This window comes from Panthera pardus, unplaced genomic scaffold (assembly GCF_024362965.1).
Source record: "Panthera pardus isolate Hobbes unplaced genomic scaffold, ASM2436296v1 HiC_scaffold_16, whole genome shotgun sequence".
Taxonomy (NCBI): Eukaryota; Metazoa; Chordata; class Mammalia; order Carnivora; family Felidae; genus Panthera; species Panthera pardus.
The window spans coordinates 66,527,295-66,543,142 of record NW_026526721.1 but is presented as its reverse complement, the minus strand read 5'-3'; the positions used below and the strand labels follow the sequence as shown (position 1 = coordinate 66,543,142).

The 15,848-nt window shown below is 33.1% G+C and overlaps 1 protein-coding gene across 7 annotated transcripts in view; it reads right to left on the bottom strand.

Moving 5' to 3' along the window:
* Positions 1 to 15,848, bottom strand: part of STXBP5L (syntaxin binding protein 5L) — a 379,589-nt gene that overhangs the window by 56,602 nt on the left and 307,139 nt on the right. For 5 of the 7 annotated variants that reach the window (XM_019448501.2, XM_019448499.2, XM_019448504.2 and 2 more), the window contains one exon: positions 11,601 to 11,693. The exons of the other annotated variants lie outside the window; for them this stretch is intronic. In XM_019448501.2, coding sequence (XP_019304046.2) covers positions 11,601 to 11,693 — 93 coding nt within the window. The remainder of the gene's footprint in view (positions 1 to 11,600; positions 11,694 to 15,848) is intronic. 7 annotated transcript variants of the gene reach the window in all.

The following is a 15,848-nucleotide window of genomic DNA, read 5'->3' as shown; positions in this document are numbered from 1 at the left end:
ACTTTTATAGTGGGTTGTATCTTCTGCTGCTGCTTTTTGTAGACACTTTTACTATATTGTCTGTGTTTTCTTGTTTAGTTTTATATGTTTTATCCTTTTAATTTTTGACATTTTAGGGTATTTTACCTTTTTTCTAGTGGTTATCTTGAGGATTTATTCTTCTTCTTAAGTTGTTATCTATGCATAATAACAATTTATTTCCCCTTATGAAAAGTGAAATTAGTGTAATGCTTCTTCCTCTACTTGTCTTTGTTCTCCTATTACCACCAATTTGCCACTGTTGTTTGTAGCTTTACACTTAAATAAATTAAATAATCACTATATTTCTTTGAGCATGGCCTCTCTGTGCATCTTTTCATTGGCTGGAGATCATCTTGTAGTAGATATTTTTTAAGGGCTTATGGGGGCCTGTGTTTCATTTATAATATCCTATGGTGCATATACAACAATATATTCATAATATTATCAGCCAGTCCCTGAATTATGTACATTCAAGGCTTGAATTCTATAAAATTCATTTTTTGGTTTTCTTAATTTTAGTTATAATTAAAAATTTTTTTTAATGTATATTTTATTTTTGAGAGAGAGGGACAGAGTGCAAGCAGGGGAGGTGCAGAGAGAGAGGGAGACACAGAATCCAAAGCAGGCTCTAGGCTCTAGGTTGTCAGCACAGAGTCCGACTCCAGCTTGAGCCTATGGACCACAAGATCATGACCTGAGCGGAAGTTGGATGCTCAATGAAGTGAGCTACCCAGGTGCTCCCATTTTTAGGTTTAAAAAAAATGTTTATTTATTTATTTTGAGAGAGACAGGGAGAGCGAGAGTGGGAGAGGGGTAGAGATAGAGGGAGAGAGAATCCCAAGCAGGCTCCGCGTTGTGAATGCAGAAGCTAACACAGAGCTCCATCTCACAAACCCTGAGATCACGACCTGAGCCATTATCAAGAGTCTGATGCTTAACTGACTGAGCCACCCAGGCACACCATTTTTAAGTTTTTAATTCAAAATATTGTCAGGAAAGAGAAAGGTCTATTTTTGGTTAAAAATGAGAAACAAGATAGCTTTTCATTAAATGTAAAAATGTTAGGTGTAAAGCAATTGGCCATGAAATCTGGCAGATATGTCATAAAATGCTAACTACTTAAGGATTCTAACTGCATTAATATACAATGTATGAGGTTTTTACTGCTCTTATTATTATTTTACTGTTACTGTTATACTGTTCTTTAGTTAAGGATTATTATAACAAAGAAGTTACACTAGTATCTACAGCTCTCCAATGCATTGTTTTTCCCTTTGTCTTCACTAAATAGCTCATATACACCATCACTAATACCTTGATATAGATAAATGTTATTAGTTTCTAACTGCTCACTGAATGGTTAAAATGGATGTCCCTGTAGCACTCTAACTCATTCTCCTTTCCTCTCAAACCAGGCATTCTCCATGAAAGCTATTCTCAACATTTTGTAGTCATTCTTGATTACTTCTATGTCCTATGCATTACCAACCTTGTTCTACCCACTGTTTATAATCTCATCAGTTGTAAAGTTTCCCATGGTGACTGCTTCTCCATTTTTGTTGTTGTTGTTGTTGTTGTTGTTGTTGTTGTTGTTGTTATTCTACTTTAGGCCTTCATTTGGCCTACTACAATAGCTTCTTAAACATGTTCCTCCTTCACTAATGGATTATATATTACTGGAAAATACTCTTCCTAAAGTATGTTACAAGCAACCCAGGTATATTTTAAAGCCAAGGTTTTATGTGGAAGAATTTACAATTTTCCTTGTTCAGAAGCCCTATGATTTTTTTTCCTGGAAATTTCATTTTTTAAATGAAATTACATTGACAGTATACTTAGAGGTAGAAATTTAATGAAGTTTTATTATGAATCCTTTTAAATGCAAAAAATCTTTTAGTAAACTGACAAGCACTTGACAATTTTATGAGTTTCCATAATTCACCTTTGCTTAAAGTATGTGAGAGAATAGTGAGAATGAAGCTATTGGGAGGGAGATAACTGGAGATTTTGAGAGACTAACATTTGTAGAAATTGTTTATTATATTAATAGTAACTATGCTAAATGATCTCCAGACTAGAATTATAACCAAGAGCTTTCTTTGCTTTTACCAATAAATATAGAAGTGGGCCGGGAATCACCTTACTCCATTTGTAAAGTGGGAACAATATCAACTACACTATCTTGGGTAATATGTCCAAATCCTATAGTATCTGACACTGTAGGAAGTCAATAAATGGAACTATAATGTTAATTCTTCTTCTGATGTTAATTACAATGGTATAATACCAATTCACAACAATTTCGTTAATATTGAACTATTAGTAATACCTAATATGTTAGTGCCTTGCATTTAAAAAACATGAGTTAATTGAATTCATACAAGATTATATGTAACTAGATTTTAAATGTAATAAGCTATTTGTTGTCTAACAGTTATTTAATTTAGATACAATGAGGTGAGCTATGTGAATATGCTCTAGACAATCAAGTAAAATAATGTATGTGAAGCAGTTTTGTAAACTCTAAAAAATAATGCAGAGACTAATTATTATATTTTGTTATTTTACCCATGACATTAGTAGGACTTAATGGTATGGCTTTAAGTTAGAATAAAGGAGATAAAAATAAAGGTAATTAAATTAAAAAAAAAAAACCTATGCCAGAACAAGTAGATAAAAGTTCTGAAGGCCTATTTAATAAAAGCCTTATTTATTTCAGTTTGAATCATGAAAAAGGCTGTGACCACCACAAAAAAAATAAACTAAAAGTGAATCAAATTTTCTGTAACTTTTCTAAAATAATAATAATAATAAAAAAAAGCCAGGGCTCCATTTTTTTAATGTGCCATACATTTTTTTTGTTATTAAATAGCATTAATTCTAAATAATATTAATATACAGAATAGGGAAAATAATTCCAGGAAAGAATGATACTCATTTACATGATTACTTTCACAAAGGGTAGGGATCATATGCATGATTATTCGTTGTTCAAAAACATTTTCATGCTAAAAATAAATGAAACATTATATATCTAGGTGTGTGATGATTTATAAAACACAATTTTGTAAAATGATTGTTAACAAACAGAATGTTGAATGCTGCCAACAGAACTGTTTGGTGATTTTTAAGAAAGCCTTTTTGGAAATTCATCAAACACTGCCATCTAGGAAACTTGTTATTCATGGACTGGTTGGTAAAAATGTTCAGCCAAATGAATATAAGAAAACTTAAAATTGTTGGCATACCATACCAAGATCAGCCTTAAGATCTGTTGGCAGACTTAACTTTCTTGATCCTTTAACTGAAACAACAGAAAAAGGAAAAAGGCAGTTGTTAATTATATAAAATTAAAGAGGAGTGTGGGGGAACAGTATGTCTTATATATAATTATTAAATCCTAATGAGCATTATATTTAGTGAGCATGTATAGAAGCAGAAATATTGTTTGATGTTAGTTTGTTGTCATTCAGTAGTAATTGTTTAATATGCAAACAGAAACATGACAAAAGCAATTGTTCTTATAGTAGATAATTCAGTATATCTTTGCATAGTTTTTTTTCATATGTGGCATTAGAAGTGATTTTTTGTTTAATTTGGGAAGGACCAAAAATCCATGGTGGATAAATCTAATAGGTAAAGAAATATGGCAACAAATGTATGAGCTCCTGTCATAAATAACTGATAAGAGTAAAAACAGATGGTAAAACCTGTCAATATTTTTTTGAAATAGAAAATTCTATTTTATAGATGTATATATGATATGCTCAAGGAAATTTTGCCATGGAAGTGGCAGATGAAATGACTTCAATATTGACTAGTACAATGTTAAATTCAATAGATAAGAAAATTTTGAAAATAAAAAAATATTTGAAAATGAATTATATTATAAACAAGCTATCAGAAAATATTTGAATAAACCAAGAAAACACCTGTAATTTATTTTAAAAATTTCCTCATTATTTGTTAATAAAAATTTTACACTGGGTATCTCAAAATATTTAACTAGAATGCATGTTATTACAAAAAGAATGCATAAAAGAAATCATGTTATACATCTTTTCTGTCACTTAAGACTTGAAGAGTCTAGTTGATGTCATCAATTATACCCTCTAAGTGATTTTTCTTTACAAATAGGAAAGCTATTTTATTTATTTTTTAATTTATTTTTAAAGTTTATTCATTTTGAGAGAGAGAGCATGCACGAACGGGGAGGGCAGAGAGAGAGAGGGAATGAGAGAGAATCCCAAGCAGGCTCTACACTGCCAATGTAGAGTCTGACATGGGGCTCTAACCCACAAATGGTGAGATCACGACCTGAGCCAAAACCCACAGTCTGATGCTCAATGGACTGAGCCACCCAGGTGCTCCAGAAAGTTATTTTACAATAAAGATGCAGGATGATGAAGTAGAAAGAATACTCCATTTAAAATCAGAAAACCTGGCTCACAAATTTCTGAATTTTGCCACCTATAAGTTTGAAAAAAAAAAATCCCTTATTCAATTTGTAGCTTAATCTTATCCATCAAATAAATAACATTCTGAATACGATCTTTAATGTTTCTGATGGAATATGATTGCGATACGTTTTATAATAGGTTTTAGAAAATCTAAATGTAATACAAACTTAAATATATTTTTATGTGTCCTGAAATATTTATCTCTTGATTTTTTTTTCAACCAATCATTTAAAAACTAAAACCTCATTCTTGGGCGCCTGGGTGGCTCAGTCGGTTGAGTGTCTGACTTCAACTCAGGTCATGATCTCCTGGTCTGTGGGTTTGAGCCCCGTGTCGGGCTCTGTGCTGACAGCTCAGAGCCTGGAGCCTGCTTCGGATTTTATGTCTCCCTCTCTCTCTGCCCCTCCCCCACTCATGCTGTCTCTCTGTCAAAAATAAATAAATATTAAAAAAAAAATTTAACAAAAATTAAAACCCCATTCTTATTTCACAAGTCATAACAAAATAAGTGGCAAGCTGGATTTGGTCCTTGGGCTGTGGTTTGCTTATTATTAGATGCCATGTTGAACTACTTGTAAAAGGAAATCTAAGTATTATCATTTTAATAAAAATAATAGCAGCTGGCAATTGTTGCTATGATAAAACATTAAAAATAATTCTATTAAGATTAAGGGGCAGGGACTCCTGGAGGCCTCAGCCCATTAGGAACCCACTCTTGATTTCTGCTCAGGTGATGATTTCAGGGTCATGGAATCCAGCCCAGCTCTGGGCTGAGCAAGGAGCCTGCTTGGGGTTCTCTTTTCCTCTGCCCTTCCCCCCCCCACTTGCATGCGTGTGTTCTCTCACTCTCTTTCCAAAAAATAAAAAATAAAGAGATTAAGGGGCAATCAGTAAATCAAATTTTAGTAATTTGGGTTTAGAATTAGCACAAGCAAAAATTTATTTATATCAAAATATGGCAAACTAAATATATGTAATATGCTTCAGAAGAGATTGCAAATATATTTTGTAAATTCCTAATTCAGATGAAGTGAAGGAGTGGGGTGTGTTCACTACTCTTTCATTTAATTTTTTAATAACTAATGTAAGGATTGGTTTCATAATTTATGTCAATTGTTTCAATTTTATTTTTAAATAGGGTATTTCAACATATCTATATAGTATTAATTACTTTAAATAAATTACAATGATGTTTTCAAAAAGTCGAACAGTCCCTGCTTATTGGTCATAAGCCCAGATGCATACAGGAGGACAATGACCACAATGTCACATGCCTTCCCACTTTCTACTCTTCTTTTTGATGGAAAATTCACTTGTATATTATGAATTGTATATTCTAGTATCTAACTTAGTCTGTCTTCCAAATCTCCTCCATGTTTTTAGATTCTCCCCTCCATTTTATTACCTGTCTTTTTGGTTTCCTGTAGAAAGCCTGAAAACTGGAGTTCACAAACCCCAATTTCAATAGTATAACTGAAGGAGTGAAAGGGAATGATTTGGTGGGATTAATTAGGGAAGTTTAATAACAATGTTAATAATTATTCATGCACAGAATGATTCTCTTCACTTGCCCAAATAAACTTTTTTTGTGGGGGGAGGGGCTCTTTAGTGTCCAGGCTCTTAGTGTCCAGACAACTAGTAAATTCTTACTTGTCCTCCAAGACAGCTCAGAAATCACCTCCTTTTTGAATGCAGCCTCAAATTTAAGGTTTCATCTGGTGCCATTATCTTTACTTTCATAGCATCTTGTGCACATTTCCTTTATAACACTTAACACATTTTATTACACTTGATTTTTTTAATGCTACTATCCATTAACTTCCTGAAACTGAGTTCTCCAAAGATGGGAGGTTGTATTCCCAATACCTAATAAATTATTGACATAGAGTAGGTGTACAATAAGTGTTTGCTGAATGAATGTTGAAAAAAAGCCAATAAAGTCAGAAGGTAGGCGGTGAAGAATTACGCTGAAGAAGGCTAAGCAGAGAAAGTATGTTCAAGTGTTAGAGAAATATGTTACACATGAACATTTGAGGAATTTGGGTCGGAAGATGAATAAGGCAAGAGGTAGTAACAGGCCTTTAGTCTTGCAAATGTACAGGATAAAAACCTTTGCAATGTTCCCCTGGGAATGTGCCTCTCTGAATTGGTACATTTTTACTGTTCTCTAAGCTAAAGCATATGCACTGCGGAGAAAATGGTAAATAGAAACTTCTCACGACTCACTGGCTTAGCACATTACACAAAAAAGAGAGAAAGAGAATCTTGGCTCCCAGGAATCTTAGAGGTCATCTAGTCAAATATCCTATTCAATGAAAGTATTTCTCCTACAACATTCTTGATATCCTATCTGTTTGAATAGTTCTGATTGAAACCTTTAAAGGTAGAAAAAAAAATCCAATTTGGGGTTGCTATATTGCTACAAAATTTCCTTCTATGTGAGCTCAAACTATTTTCCTTTACCATTTATAATTGTCCCAGTTCCGGCCTCTAGAGCAATAAAGAATAAATGATTCTTGCTCTCATATGTCAGATCTTAAAGCCTCTGCAGAGACTTAGGGGCCATCTCCAGGTACTCCGAACAGATAGGCAGGAATTTTTATTTTAAGATGGTGATACTGATGCAAAGAGGTTGGTAGATCACATTTTGAGAAATAACATTTTATGGTTTTATGAACATTAACCTATTCAGGAACCTTCCACAAGAAGTATTTCCTGAGATGCACCCTAGATTTTTCATATGAGACACCATTTGTCCTAGTTGTTAAATTAGATGTATATACAGTTACAGATAGATACATAGATATTCATAACACTTTCATGATCTTTAAAAATTGATTATTATATTCATTTTCAAGTTAACCGGTGCTTTTGGTTCCTTTGAGTTAAGTAAAAAAAAAAAAAAACAAATTTTGTCATCTCTATTTTCAATCTTACATTTTCTAAATTTTAATTGGTCTTTTTTCCCCTCTGTAAAGCTCCATGAAGACTTTTTGCTTTTCTCCTATGCAGGTTTCCTGTTTTTTAGATGAAGCAAAGCCCAGTGATCCAGAACACAAGTGACCTGGATTCATATCATGACTCAACCATTTGCCAGGTGAGTGAGTGAAGCTGGGGTAGTAGTTACTTAATCTCAGGAAGAGTATGTTTCACTTTCTCTGTAAAATGGAAATAATTATAGTCCCTACTTCATAGGGATCTCTATCAGCATTAATTAAGTGAATATGTGTAATGCATTTAGCATGGTGTGGTATCTAATAAGAATTCAGTGTTAGCTATTAATTTCATTATTAGTTGACAAGAAAATATTGTTTCTCTGTGGTATTTTATATCAGAAATGACTTGTCTGGGCAATGTGTCGTATTTAAAATCTGGTACCTAGGATTAAACATTGCACATTGGGATAGTCTCCAATTGTATATAGCACTATTATTTGTTTGCTCTGCACAGTAGTACTTCCTAAGACTCCACTGCTCTTTTCAATAGTAATGCCATACACTTAATTCATAATGGGCTTATTTTCCATGAAAATCTCTTTAAATCATGTTGTGCGTTCTATTCTAGAGTACTATTTTTAATCCTTCACACTTTGAAAAACTGCTCATCTTGGCTCACTGACAGTAACACAGCAAATAGTGACATAGGTAATCCACCTGCAGGGCAGGGACTATTGCTGCACCAAGTGTTAGACTTAGAACAGTTTGATTTCTTATTATCTTAATTCTGTTAGGTTCTGGGCAAATTGCCAGGAAATTCTTGTCCCTTTAACATATTATGGCATACACTTTTGAAAAAAAAACCCAGAAAATTCATGAATGTACACTAAAAAATTGAATTTTATCCTATATAAATTATATCTCAATAAAACTAAATTTAAAAAATTCATAGAAAATTATCCCCACAGAAAGGGTTACTCACTCACCTAATCACATCTATCACCTCTGACTTACCTAGAAAATATCAGGTAGGATGGCATAAGAGACCAAAGACGATGCAAATGAATGAAATAATTGACTGATGGCAAAATACATAGTAATATATATAAATTCAGCCCTAAAGTTCAGGTGATGGCCTAGAACAGCACCAGATTATAAACTTTTGCAAGACTATTTATCTCTATTCTAGAATTTCTGCCTCCAGGCTCAGTTACAATAATAGGTGGAGTAGTCTGATAGCTTACCGTAGCTTATGCCAGAATGAGGTAGTATGTTCAGGCCTAAATAAGAACAGAACTTCAGGCACTACAATACTATTTTAACTAGGGGGCTTCATGCATCATTGATGTATCAAATCCTTCAATCACTTGTTATATTCACATGCTTTTTTCCTAACTCCTAATTCAAGTCAAAGTCAATGGAAAGAGCAGCCTGGCTCATCAGAGATATGTTGTATTGGCCTCAACTCTCAGAACAAACTCTTAACTATAGAGAGCAAACTGATGGTTACCAGAGGAAAGGTGGGCAGGGGGATGGGTAAAATAGGTGATGGGGATTAAGAAATACACTTGTGATGAGCATGAGTGTGGCATGGGAGTGCTGAATCACTATATTGTACACCTGAAACTAATATTATACTATATATTAACTAAATGGAATTTAAGTAAACACTTGAAACAATAACACATAAAAAAAAAGAACCTCTTGGGGTGCCTGAGTGGCTCAGTTTGTTAAGCATCCAACTTGGCTCAGGTCATGATCTCACAGTCCATGTCAGGCTCTGTGTTGACAGCTTGGAGCCTGAAGCCTGCTTCAGAATCTGTGTCTCCCTCTCTCTACACTCCTTGCCCATTTATACTCTGTCTCTCTCTCTCTCTCTCTCAAAAATAAACATTAAAAAAAAATTAAAAAAAAAAAAAAAAAGAACCTCTCAGGTCCTTAATTCCACAGCTGAATCAAAATTTTTGGAACAAAACAAACCCTGAGTCAGTCTGAATGTGGCCTACTTTAATGGGAAATAAAATACAGAGATAGGCTAGAAATTTCTAATTAAAGGTTTTGATTAGTTGTTTCTCGGTTAGAAACAACTGGATTGACTTTTTGATTTCCAATGAAAGATTTCTATTTGATAAGTTGGCTAAAGATATCATGGTAGGAAATGACAGGTAAGTTCAAATTTCTCTGACTCCAAAGCTATGCCCTTTCCAGTAAGCAACATAATATGTATGATATATGTATGATACAGAAGATACCACTTGTGTGGCCTAGATGCCTTCTGCAAAATAAATAAATCTAATAATAAATTAAAAGTTGTTTAGATTGAAATGTTTATAAAATTTATCTGTGTATTGATTCATTCACTGACTAGTTGGAACAAAGTAACAAATTTCATTTGTCTGTATCTTCCCTAAGCCAGAAACAGATAAAACAAAAATACCTGCTATGTATATAGGTACAGTTCAAACATATGCACAATGTTGGAGTCACCATCCATGGTAGAGCACTGAAAGGCCTACATGCCTCTATGTTACTCCCCCTGCCCTCACCTTTTTAGGAAGTTGCTAAGGCATATCCAGGCAAAGAAGTATCTTTATTAGAATTTTCCTCAGCATAAAAAAATGTTTAACGTCATGACTTCATTTTTCTTACAATATCAATATATATATCCTATTTCTGTCTGGACAGTGTTAATGAATCAGTAACTTGTTATTAGTGTTGTATGAATGAGAGTTAAAAGATTGGGAAACTTTACTTCTGTTCTTATCTACCTTGAATTATAAATCCCAGAGAGAACTAGTTTCTTCAACATACTTTTTTAAAAAGCACATAATAGGAGGACAAATAATTTGGGATCAGAGGAACTTGAAGTCTGAAGATATGAGTTGGTTTAGACTAAGTCATTTATTACTAGCAGGGTTATCTTGAGCAAGTTATGAAATTTTTCCTTAGTCATAATTTCTTCAGAGTTGCTGTAGGATTGAATAAGATAATACATATGAAAAATACTTTGTTTGCTTTAAAGTACTATACCAACATTGATTACAATTTTTAGCAAACAAGGCTTGATAAATTCAAATGTGATAATTTGTTGATTTTATGCACTATAAAACTAAAAACCATTTTTGTATCTAGTTTTTCCTGGAACTTAAATGGTAAACTATATTTCTAATGTTTCATGCAACGTATATTTCTTAAGTTCTTTTGAATTTCTTTGTTAAAACATTCTCTTCATAGCAATTTTGTCACTGCTTGCTTATATTTTAATTTCAGTTGTGATTAGTTTTTTGCAATTTTCATATTTCTTTTTTTCATTTTATTAATGAAACCAGGAAAACGCATAGGCTTTACAACCAAATGTAACCAAATTAGAATTCCAGATCTAATTACTTAAATACTCTGACCATCAGTTTTCTCCTCAGAAAAAGGCCTATCACAGGGGTGTTGTATTACATAAGAAAAAAGTAAGTTACTGTTTGGAAAATTATGGGTTACAACTATTTTTAGGATCCTTGGTTACTGACTTATTTGGATTCTAGAATATTAGTAATTTATGCTTCTTAAATTGCAAATCTGGTCACAACCATTTTGTAATGAATGCCTAATTTAAGGAAGCTGTACAACCTGTGTTTGATTTTGATTTGGTCTCTCTGAGCAGTATCAAATATTCAATGGCTCTGCTTAAAACAAATTATAAGACCTTCCTTTCTGCTATTTCTGAGAGAACATTGCCCCTTTGAGGCAATTCTTTGGTGGAGTTTCAGGGTTCATCACAGTAGTTTCTGATCATAGAAAATACTTAATTGTATTATGAAGAATTAGGAGAATTTTTACAAAACCACTCTACTTTTTGGCTCTTAAGTTTCCCTGAATTCTCTGTTGCTCCCCTCATATTTTCTTATAGGTATGATAAAAGTATTCAGGTTTAAAGCAGAAAAACAACATTATCAAAATTCTATAGAACATTTCAAAGTCTTTCACAAAAGCCCTAACAATTCCTGTTTTGTATTGAATGAAGTCAGTGTCCATGGTTTTATTACTTCAGGGAAATTTGTCTTCATTCACCACGAGGGACCTGTATTTTCAGCACAGATAGGAATAAAGCTTTTGAGACAAATTGTGAAGTCCAGAAAATTGTAGAGATATGAAAAACTTGTTTGTTCACAAAAGAGATTTTCACTTTCACCTGGCAAGTGATGTACTTGATTCCTCTGTCTCACAGCTGGTATTTCATTCCTATAAAAGCCTGGTGCTGCCTCAGGAGTTCTGGTAGCAAGTCCTAAAGGAAGGGAATAAAAACTATTGGCATATAATTTCTTAGCCCAGGTGAACCCAGAAGTTTTATCTAAGGGGTGAATTGCATGATAACTATCTGGAAGGGTCTCTATTTTGTGCATTTATCTGGGTGTTTTGGCACTGCCCTAACAGAGGACTATTTGAATGGAAGAAGCTTTCTTCTTTGGAGGATGTACTGGGTTTCTAGAAATGTAGAACTGTGCAGAACAAGAATTCAATGTAGGCTATAAGACCTAGTTCTAACTCCAGTTTGAGAACAACAGAGCTGGTTGCTTCTTTGTTAGTTTTTGTGATGTTAGCCTCTATGAAATTTTGATAAAGATATCTTTACTAAAGAAACCTAAAGTAACATATTTTAATAACGATAAATAATTCTATCACCCTAGCCTTAACTTGAACTTGATAGCATAGTAAGTCTATTGTATACTGTGGACAGTGAGAATTATGAGGATTGATGGCTGTAGAGGTAGCAGGAATATTAGAACCCGATGCTAGCCTAGAAAAAGATGTTCATCTGAGCAAGTAATTTTTAAAGACACACCTTTAAGGAATAAAAATTAGACAAATGCACATCTTGTGGGCAGATATAACCCTACAGTTGAAGGCTTGGGTAGTTTTCAACTCTTTGTCCAAAGAAAAGGCGTCTATTTCCTTGAGGGATTGCAGTTCTGTTCCAGGTAAGTGGAGCTAGGGCTGAATGTTCCTGTTCATCCCCTTGGAAGGTATGTTTATGCAGTACACAAACTGCACAGCCTTACCTGGTGAGTGAAAAATGGTTACACAGCTTTAAGGAAAAACAGCTGACTATTGGTAAAATTATTAGTTTAATGTTGGTTTCTGCAGATACACTGTCAGGTCTATTTGGCATGGAGTATGTTATTTTGTTCATTAGTTTATTCTCCAGGGATAGATAGCATAATATCTACATAACTACACATACTGAAAATTACCTGTTAAATAGTTGGGTGAATGAATAAATAATATGAAATGGCTATAGTATCCTGGAAGTTAAGAACATCAGCATTCTGGTTGGCTCACTGAGATTCTTTCAGCTCTGAATTCCTATTCTGTTCTCATTGTCCTCAAATAAATATTTAATAGACTTAAACTTTGCACTATTTTACTTGCAGTTTATTGAGCTAAAAGGGAGTTTGAGATCCATGTAGAAAATCAGAATTATAAAATTATTACTGGTCTCTGGCTTGCCTAATTACCAGCCATCATTACTCAGCTCTTTGCATCAATGTTCTAATCTACTTTTATCAGACTTTGAAGGGGTTAAGGTTTGAGATCACAAAATACATACTGAGAGGGTAAGTGTAACTATTGAAAAAATATTTAAAAATTTTTCACAGAGCCATAGTTCTCAAGTGGTCCAGAGACCAGAAGCATTGGCATCACCTGGGACCTTGCTTTGCAAAATTTCAGGCCCCACTCTAGACACTCAGTGCCCAATTAGAATCTTTGGCACTCAGCAATCTGTGTTTTAACAAAATGTTCACATCATTCTCATATAGGCTTATGTTTGAGAACCATTGCATTAAGGAAAAAAAAAAGACAAGAATAGTATTGGCTCTTAAATGCTACATATATATGAAAAAGGGGAGATATACCCAGATACAAACATAATAATTGACATTATTAATCAGATCTAGTTTTTTTAGTATGTGAATCAAGGAGACATTAGAAGGCATGGCTGCTTTTCTTAATTTTTCAGAAGTCAGATGTATTATTATTTTCTGGTTTCCCTTTATTACACATATTGATTCTGCCCTTTATAAGTTATCTAAACATTTTCACTGTTTATATTTTCATTCTTTTCTGCCTTTAGAGATAATAGGCTTCATGAGATTTAAACTACCATTAAAGTCTTAAATGTGCTTTTTTGGGTTACGTTTTAGTTTTATGAGATTGGACTGAAAAGTCTGCATTTACCCTAACAATACCTCTCCTGATAATCTAGATTAAATAAAGCAATTCCTACAATAGGAAGAGATTTCAGAATGTAGTTTTATGTATATGTGTTGCTGTGGTATTCTAGGAATGGCATGGGGTACATTCTCCTTTGTGGGCTTAGAAAGACCCTTTAATGCAACACCATTATTTTTATTTTTTCATGGGAAATGAATGGAATAATCAAATATTATTTCTAATTTTCTTAAGATAAAATAAACTTTGTTGGCACTGTTCCCAGAAGGATAGATTTCATGTATTTTAACAAACATAAAATGACTAAAAAGTTGTTATAAGGAAAAAAAAAATCATTCCTCAACTGTGAATATGATTTAAGGCTGCTACTAAAGAAGAGTGGGCCCTGCCCAGCAAACCAGTCTCAAATAAGGCACTGAAGTGATAAGTGAATCTTATCACAGCCAATCATTTCTGTCCCAAGTATCCTAATACAAAAGTAGTCAAAGCCTTGTTGCTTTGAAGTAATCTACCTTATGACATGCAAAGTCCTGACTCTGCCTTGCAAAACAAACAAACAAAACAAAACAAAACAAAAAGAAAAAGTGTCTTGGTGGTGTTTCCAGATCTACCCTAACATAATAAAAAAACATCAGAGGCAAAAGTCTAAAAGCAAGATGTCTACTAAAAGCCTACAATAATTACCATAATTAATTATGATATTGAAAGACATGCCTGAGACTGGAAATAAGAGATGTTTGCTAATACCACATATATTCAACATTATATTGGAGGTCCAAGTTAATTTCTTCCTTTAGAAATAAGAATAGAACTGCTCTTTTAACAGTAGGCATAATTGGATAGACAATCCAAAAGAATTTATAAATTATTGGAATTTATCAAGTTTTCTGGATGACATCAATATACACAAATTAATTGTATTTTTATAACCTAGTCACAAACAATAAGAAAAAAATTAAAAAATTATGACGTATAAAAACACCAAATACCAAGGAATAAATCTAATGAAAGGTATGCAAGACCTCTAAAAAGAAAACTAAATATGTTACTGAGAGAAAGATGTATGTGGAACAAATAAAACTTTTATACTGTTAATGGAAGTAAAATTGGTGCAATCATTTTAGAAAACTCAGTAGTATTTACTGAAGCTGAACATAAACATACCCTATGACCCCCAGGCTTCACTCCCAGAAACATGTACAACAAAAATGAGTTTATATTTGCAATAAATATTTTACAAGATTGGTCATAACATAACCCCAAATTGAAAGCCACCTAAATGTGCAGCAACAATAAAATGCATAGATATATTCATTTAATGGAGTATCACACAGAACTAAAAATCATTCAATGTGACTGAATATCATATACGTAATGTTGAGCAAAATTAGAAAGAAAAGAAGTAAATACTGCATGTTTCCATTCATATGAGAGTCCAAAACTCACAAAACTAATTTATGGTTAAAAGTCAGAACAGTGGGTACCTTTGTGAGAGTAAGTGGCTGAGAGGCAGGAGGGAGGTTTCTGGTGTTCTACAGACATTCTGTATTATACCTCAGTTAAAAAAGTTTACTCCTAAAGAGGTAAGACCAAGGTATACAAAAGAAAAATTCCAAAGAAACAAACAAAAAAGGAAAAGTTGTAGTATTAATAGTAAACAAAGTGGAATTCAGGTAAAAAGACATGAACAATGGTCTTAAAAATGAATATTTTTAACACAGCAGATATAAGGAAAGATAGAAACATATTATTAGTACAGTATTTTAATTCTCCTTTTCTCCATCCTTGGCAAGTCAAGTAATTAAAATATAAAGACATGAAAGACTTAAATAACAATGAAGCAGCACTTATAGCTACTTAATTCTGCTACAAGTTAACATTAATAACTCTGGTAAAAGAAAAAAAAAACTCTACCATATGGAAATTACTATTAATGCAATCACAATTTATCAAAAGCTCTGATACATACAATGCAGAGTTCAATGGGAAATTTAACCTTAGTATAGCAACATGTAAGAAATAAATGAATTAAGCACCTACCACAAAAAAATTGAAAAGTGAAAAATTAGAAAAGCAGAGGAGGTAACTAATAAAGTTAAAAGCAGAAATTAAGTTAAAACCCCTAAAATCCAGTAAAACTTTTGTTCAAGTTTAAAAAAACAAAACAGAAAGGGGCACCTGGGCAGCTCAGTTGGTAAAGTGTCCCACT